This window comes from Triticum urartu, chromosome 5 (genome assembly GCF_003073215.2).
Source record: "Triticum urartu cultivar G1812 chromosome 5, Tu2.1, whole genome shotgun sequence".
Taxonomy (NCBI): Eukaryota; Viridiplantae; Streptophyta; class Magnoliopsida; order Poales; family Poaceae; genus Triticum; species Triticum urartu.
Window position 1 is genome coordinate 600,396,476 of NC_053026.1, and position 8,191 is coordinate 600,404,666.

General features: G+C 49.7%; 1 protein-coding gene across 1 annotated transcript; it reads right to left on the bottom strand.

Annotated features, from left to right (window-relative positions):
• Window positions 1–894: 894 nt before the first annotated feature.
• On the bottom strand, window positions 895–1,364 carry LOC125506239. Its single transcript, XM_048671096.1, has one exon. It carries the CDS (start codon window positions 1,290–1,292, stop codon window positions 1,017–1,019), a length of 276 nt encoding a protein of 91 aa, XP_048527053.1. The 5' UTR covers window positions 1,293–1,364; the 3' UTR covers window positions 895–1,016.
• Window positions 1,365–8,191: the final 6,827 nt, after the last annotated feature.

The following is an 8,191-nucleotide window of genomic DNA, read 5'->3' on the forward strand; positions in this document are numbered from 1 at the left end:
ATTGGTGAGCTTCCTTCATTTAATTAAATTTTTGGCCTAAGTTTGCGTGCTTGGCATTGGTTCTTTCTGGGGTCACCAAACCCATCTCTCTCCTCTTAATTGTCTTGTCACATCAGATTTTTTGCCTAGATAGCAGACTTAGCATCTGTACAAGGTGGAGCATTGAGAAGGGACTAATTGGATGGGCCTACAGACATGCATGTGTTAGCCAGCCATCAGTGAATGCATGACCTCGTCCACATGGTGGGCCCCAAGGGTTAAAAGTTATCCGCTGACAACTGGCACCCCTCTTCAAATCCCTCAAAAAAAGGCATCCCACTTCAGTTAGTGGCAATATCGCACCGGTAATGCTAGACCTACGTAATTTTTGTTACGTGTTTTACGTAAACAACAACGTGGATGAGTATTATTCGATCAGGAGGAGCGACAGGGCCCACCCCACTGAAAATCGGGGGGGGGGGGGGGGGGGGGGGGGGGGGGAGAAGAGCGGATTGGAAATTTACGTAGCGAGTTCGTAGGTCTAGCATTATCGATATTGCATTGTCTACTAAAAGAAAAACTAATATCACACCCATCGTCGTTGAGTGGTTAAAATTACCCTTAGGACTAAATCATTTGGCTGTAGATTTATTTTTTACATTTCATACATCAAATTTAAGAAAACATGTATCATCCTACCGAAACAATGAACGAACAGTTTGTCTAATTCACATCTAGATGCTTTCTAAATATGTCACATCTAAACTTCCACAAATAACACAGCAACAAGGAAAAAAAAGGTAAATAGACCATAAATATAGTAAACATAAGGTTAGATGGAAATCCACACCATGGTTACATATACATCCGGCGACATACCCAAAGCAAAGCAACTAATCACAGACACACGTACACCCACACCCACACACACTCAACCATGCACGCAACTGCTGCATATAGCCTGCATGCACGACCTAGCTAGATCCATCGGCATGCTGGTACGTATATATATACGACACCTGCGGCCCGGCTGGTGGCTATCCGTCCTGCTCGTTGGCGAGCATCCGGCGGTGGACCTTGTCGATGAACTCGGAGGCCTTCCGGTCGATGTCGCGTTCGGCGTACCAGTGCCGGGCGTAGTCGTCGTCGTCGCTCGGCCGCACCCTGTGATGCTGGTACCTCTGCTGCGGCGCTGCCGCCGCATGCTGCTGCTGCCGCCTCGCGGCCGCGGCCGCGGCCTCTTCCTCCTCCTGTCTCTTGTTCTTGAACCCGAACAGGGACGCAAGCGCCGCCCTCTTCTTCCCACTCCCCATCGCGCAAATCTCTCTTGCTCTATCTAGCTAAGCTTAGCTCCGTTGCAGAATGTGTAATGGTACTCCGTTTGCTTGGTTGGCTGCACGGAGACATGGTGTGTGTGTATGTGTGTATATATAGTGGCCTACCGCACGCGCGCATGCGTGCCTTGAGTATTTGATTAAGGCGACAATCGCCGAAGTCGTGTGGATGGTTAGGCGAGTGATTTGAATGATTAGAGGTTCTCCGTGGTGCTTTTTGACTGGCCACTCCTCTGCTGGGCCGTGTCATCGATCGCCATTTGTTTAGTTAATCCACGGTGATTAGCATTGACAAGCAAGTGAGCGGATGGACACTGCAGCAAGCAACAGAAAGCAGACGAAAAGAAAGTGAGTACTGTTGACCAAGGCCTCTAGACTTGGTGCACACACCCGGTCGATGATACTGCGTCGATTTATTCGAAAGAACTAGGAAATCGCACGTGCACGCATGTCTGCTCAGTGGCACGTAAGTGGTGACCGCACAAAGATTGCGATCAACACGTACGGCATGCATGCATGCAAAGGCCGAGTTGGGCTGAGCAACGGGCCGTGAGCTGAAACAAAAACGAATAGAGACGATGGATACGGTCAGCGTTCTGAATTTGTCAAATCTACAGTGTTCTTCCGTACAACCAACTGTGCAGGAGTTGAATTGTTCAAGCGTGCAGTGGCTATATCTGTGTACATATATACGTATTCGACGTCAATTCTTACAAACAGCTAGCTTAAGTGAGACGCTGCAAGGACAAAAGGATTCCCGGACCGATTGTAATACTAGCAACACCTTGTGAAAGCTTAAAATCGACAGTCGAAAAAAGCATCAAGCAAGTGTCATGTTTTTCGTTAGATTCCAGAGTTGTCGCCTTGTTGGTCGGCGAGACGACTGGTTGGCTGCATGCCTGCATGCATGACTGCGTGCTGCCCAAAATTTCTGAAAGGTGCACAAGCCCTCTCGGGTAATGCTACACCTACGTAAACTGTTTTAGATGATTAATGTAATGACATGCGTGGCATTTTTCTGTTGGACGAAATTAGGGGAGGAGGGCTCACCCACTCGAAATCAGAGGGGGGGGGGGGGGGGGGGGGGGGGGGGGTCTGAAGAGGTTTGGTAGGAAGGTAACGTTAATGTAGGTGTAGCATTATTGATACCCTATTGAGCCCTCTCCATATTCACACCCTGACCTAACTAACCTGGCAAATCTAGAGTGAGTACTACAACAAATTAACAAAGCAGTCTATTACTGCTGGCAACCTCTGCGCAAGCGCCAAGTCACTGTTTGGGTTGGTACTGAAGACTGGACTGAAGTTCGTTCATGAGTTGGCAGAAAGGAGCGACATCAGTCTGCAGTTTATTCAGTTTTAAATAACCGAATAAATGCCTAACCACACACGTTCCTGCTTGTTTCAGATGATCGATGACTTACTGGCCAGAGTATATTATACCCTAGGTGCACTTTGTTAATCCAGGCATGGTTCTTTTTGTCTTGAGCTAGCTTTGCTCGGAGGATAAATGCGTGCACGAAAGGAAACAATTCTTCCCTTTCTCTCTCTTTGGCGGCGATCGACCGTACGTAGGCTCTGTTTGCTGTCTGTCGCCCAATCGATTTGTACTGCCAATCGTCTGCTGCAAATCTCATTTCTCCCGGCCGTAATATCAGGTTCAGTTATCAGTGATACCTGCTGGAAGGAAAACGCTCATTCTCATCTGAATGCACGCATCCATTCGAGGGACCGTCTCGCGCGCTGTCGGTTCACTCGGCATCGGACGGTGTTAGTGTCAAAACCGGCGAATCTCGGATAGGGGGTCCCGAACTGTGCGTCTAAGGCGGCTGGTAACAGGAGGCAGGGGATATGATGTTTTACCCAGATTCGAGCCCTCTTGATGGAGGTAAAACCCTACGTTCTGCTTGATTTATTCTTGATGATATGAGTATTACAAAAGTTGATCTACCACGAAATCGAAGAGGCTAAACCCTAGAAGCTAGCCTATGGTATGATTGTATGTTGTCCTACGGACTAAAACCCTTCGGCTTATATATAGACACCGGAGGGGGCTAGGGTTACACAAGGTCGATTACAAAGGAGGAGATATACATATCCGTATTGCCTAGTTTGCCTTCCACGCCAAGTAGAGTCCCATCCGAACACATGACGAAGTCTTCAATCTTGTATTCGTAGTCCCACAGTCCGGCCAAACGATATAATCCGGCTGTCCGGAGACCCCCTAATCCAGGACTCCCTCAGTAGCCCCCGAACCAGGCTTCAATGACGACGAGTCCGGCGCGCAGTAATGTCTTCGGCATTGCAAGGCGGGTTCTTCTCCAAATTTCAAACGTTTGTTAAGCAGTGTCCGGTCACATAAATGTTTGGACCTCTTGGCTTCTGCGCCCCATAAGGGCTATCTCCCACGCGTCGAATGAATACGAGGCGCCAGGGCGTTTTTACATTCGCCCCCCTAGCCAGATAAATAAATTGTCTATTAAAATGATGGGGATTTTCAGATCCGATCCATACCATCCTCCCCCAACGAGAATCCATCAGAGCGCGCTTCGGAAAGATCCATTCCAGCATGGCCGACCTCCGCAGCTTCTTCTCCCGCCCCCGTAGCCCTAAGCCCGGTGATTGGGAGAGGTGTTCAGTCCCACACAGTCGATTAATTGAACTGCAGACTAAGGGATTTCTCCCTCCAGCATACATGGTGCCCGTTCGAGCCAGGCTTGCCACCTACAATGGCGGGGAGCAAGGGAGAGCTTCCCCAGTCCCTCTACGGGGGAGCGGGTCTGCCTTGTTCCTTATTTATTAAGGGGACTCGGATTTCCAATTCATCCGTTCCTCCGCGGGCTCCTGGAGTTCTACGGCCTCCAATTACACAATTTCACCCCTGCCTTCATTTTACACATCGCCGGCTATGTTGCTCTCTGCGAGTTGTTCCTGGGCTGCGAGGCTCATTTCGAGCTGTGGAAAAGGCTATTTTGCCTCGTCCCTCGCACACAGAGGGGGTCACTTTATCAAGTGGGCGGAGCCGAAATATGGTGCATCGCCGGAACCGGATACCTGTCCGGTACCCTGAAGAAGTCGTCCGAAAACTGGCCTTCGGAATGGTTTTATATGGAGGACGTTCCCCTTCCGGACCCTGTTCGGCGGGGTCTTCCTGAGTTCAGCAATGCTCCTCTGAAGAAACGCCGAAGTTGGCGCCCACGGAGCCCCCAGGAGGAAGACAATGGAGAAGTCCTTTACCTGATGAACCGGATTAAAGCACTGGCTCAATCAGGATTGACAGTAATCGAAGTTATGTCAATATGCATAATGCGGGGAGTGCAACCACTTCAATATCGAGGGCACCCCTTGTGGTGTTTTAACGGGGCGGATGACGCCACCCGTTGTGGGCGTAAGGGTCCGGATAATGCTGCCGCTTTAGCAAAAGTTCTGTCCGAATTGTTCAAGGGAGAGGAAGAGGAGTTCATCCGCGTCAAGCCACGGGATGGATTCTCCATGTACAATCCTCCAAGCTGGGTGAGTTATATCTCCTTACTCCCATTCTTTCCCGCATTCTTTGTCGTAGGTATTCACCTTGCCATTTTGTGGCAGGAACTGCAAAAAGCCATAAAGGAGGTCAGCAGCCCCTCCCCACAACCAGAGGACCCTGACCGGGCCCTCGACTCCGGACTCGAAGAAGATCCGGTCATATTCGTGGAGCTGATAGACCGGCAGTTCTATCAGTTAAGCTGCGATGATGCCATGGTGGCCATTACGACCGACTATCCTGGACTGCTTCCTGCATCGCACGTAAGAAAAACCAAAAATCCCAACTCCAAAAACTAGGATCCCCTTTTAGACACTTCACCTACCATATACATATGGCGTTTTTACAGGGAAGGCATTCGGGATGCCCTGCCGAAACCGCAGCAACTCGCCAACAAGAGGCATCGAGGCCGGGCAGGCCAAAAAGGAAGGCGGTTAGGATGGAGACGCCGATGCAAAGGTATAACAGAAACCCCGCTCCGTGGTTGTCGTCTTTCTCGAAATGTAATGATGCCCGTGTTTCTTTAACAGAAAAAACGCTCGCCGGAATATGTCCGACGATGTTGCTAATCACGCTTCCACCAGTCGGGCGCCAGGACCGGACATAGAGGCGGAAGCCGATATGGGGCGGGCGCCGGATAATCCCCCTACAGAGGATGCGGATAGATTATCCACCACAAATTCAGAAGTGGAAAGCGCCATGAATCATAGGCGCCGCCGGGCCGTACTCCGCGACGCTTGTTTCTCACCAGAGGCATTTGATACCTTCAATTCTGGAGAGGCATACCTCCGTGCTGCTCAAGATGGTCTAGCCAGAGCCACGGATCAGTATGTAAAGGATGTATAGGTAAGTAAATCTGACGATTATATGTATCAGTAGCCCCTGAGACTTGAAACAGTTAGCAGAACTGATTTAAGGATCATCTTTATTGTGCAGGTTCTTACAGAGAAGAATACTCGGCTGTCACAGGAGCTAGAGGAATGCAAGACCCAACTGCAGGCCGCTGTTGCCGCATTGAAGGAACCGAAAAAGTCCCCCGCTGGTAATATTTACTTTAAAGAATGATGGTTACCATATAGTGTGCGGCGTGGCTGCAGATCTAACAATAGATGTTGCAGATGAATCCGGAGAAAATCCGGAGGACCAACATGTCGTGCGACAGCTAAAGGCTGGCGAACGCATGCTGACTGAGGTCAGGCGGGAGAAAAACAATCTCCAAGACACCAATACCAAGCCGAGCGTGGAACTGAAAGACGTTTGAGCCCAGCTTGCAGACTCCGAGAAGGAGAATAAGCGGCTTCGACGCGGCATTTTCAGTAAGTGCTTGAACGAATCCTTTTGAAGGAGTTCAGCGAAGAAGCCGACTAACAGCGTTATGTCTGTAGGTATGCTGACGGGTCGTCCCGCGGAGGAAATGCCCGGGTCTGCGGGTGATCTTCTATCCGAGCTCTCACGACTGCACGAACAATTTCGGCAGGTGATGCAAGGTGTTGCCCAGGCCTTGTGGCCATCCGTCTCCCTACCAGAAGGCGTTGCAGAGCTTACGGAGAAGCTCAAGGGAGCACGGCGGCGCTTCCGATTATGGAAGATATCGGCCCGCCGTCTAGGTGCCAGGGAAGCCTGGGCCATGGTGAAGACGCGGTATACGAAGGCTGACCCAAATCACATGGCCGAGGTCGGACCTGTGGGGCCCGACGAAAAAGAGATCCCTGTTAGCTTAGTTTATGGGCAAGTAGAATTAGCCGCAAAGTATTTCCAACAGGATTGTAGGCTAGACTGCCTGTTGGATGGTATAGAAGAAGAATTTAGTCAGTCTGCATGACTATGTAATTAAAGTGACATGTATAATGCCTTCTAGCCGGATTGTAGATCATTTGTCATGGCGGACCTTTTCGCTTCAACCTCGGGACCCGATAGTCCGGAGTGTATCCGAATACCCGCTCGGTTATATAAGACCGGGGTATGCGTGGAGACCAGGCGTAGGGGTCATTAGTGCTTGAACAGACAAGTGCCCAACTAGTTATGTTATATTACATGGGTAGTAAGAAACATCTTCCAGGGAGAATAGTTCCGTTAAGGGTTCCTTTCCCTAGGTATGCATGGCCTAAAGTGCATGTCCAGACTGCAATAGGAAACACAGGAAAAAACATCTGGGGGCACATATGGAAAATAAATAAAAATCATCTTTTGTTCACCGACCGAATATTCCCTTAAGAATGCTAGATTTCGGCTTCACCCAGTCTGAGGTACACATCTGACTGACCCGGCGATAACAATCGCAGAGGTGCTCCCCTTATGCCCTAGCCGAATTAACGGGAACGTAGGGCATAAATACAAGAGCCAGGCAACCCAGCTTGGCCAAAACTTAAGTCATATCGATGCATATAATGGCGAAAAAAGATACATGTGGAAGTATAACACATGTGCGGGGCATGAGGCCCAGATAAATAATTAAGCTTCTATGAAAGAACCCCCCAGGTATGATGAGTGCGGCTAGTGCATCTATAATGTGCAAGCGAGGCACAACTTGGCCCTTGAAGGCCTAGAGAAAGAATAAAAGAAAGAAAGAAAGAAAAACAAGACAGATAATGTATATGCAAAAAATGAACAGAGGAAGGAGACGAACATAGAGTCCGGCGCTAGGCGTAGAATCTTTGGAGCCTGGCCGCGTTCCATGGGTTCGGCTCGAGTCGATTAGTCGATGCATCCCGCAGACGGTATGCTCCACCGGTCAGAACTTGGTCAATAATGAAGGAACCTTCCCATTTGGGCTCGAGCTTGTTATTTTTCTTATCCGGCAAGCGTAGAACTAGTTCGCCAACGTTATAAGTTTTGGCCCGTACTTCTCTGCTTTGGTATCTGCGAGCCTGTTGCTGATAAAATGCGGAACGGGCTTTTGCCACATCGCACTCCTCCTCCAAGGTATCCAGACTGTCCTGTTGATCGAGCTTGACTTCTCTTTCTTCGTACATGCGCGCTCGAGGTGAGTCATGAATTATGTCACAGGGCAAGACTGCCTGTGCGTCGTACACCATAAAGAAGGGTGTATATCCGGTACTACGATTCGGCGTGGTCCGCAGCCCCCAGAGTACGGAGTCGAGCTCCTCAACCCAGTGCGTGTTAGACTCCGTTAAGGACCGCACTAATCTAGGTTTAATGCCGCTCATTATAAGACCGTTTGCTCGCTCAACTTGCCATTGGTTTGTGGGTGATAGACTGAAGCATAATCGAGCTTGATGCCCATTTTGCTGCACCAGAGTTTTACCTCAACGACCGTGAAGTTCGTGCCGTTGTCAGTGATGATGCTGTGGGGGACGCCATAACGGCGTACGACCCCGGATATGAAGTCTATCAC

Excerpts from the sequence above, each read along its gene's own strand:
- LOC125506239 (XM_048671096.1), bottom strand. The coding sequence starts at position 1,292 with ATGGGGAGTGGGAAGAAGAGGGCGGCGCTTGCGTCCCTGTTCGGGTTC.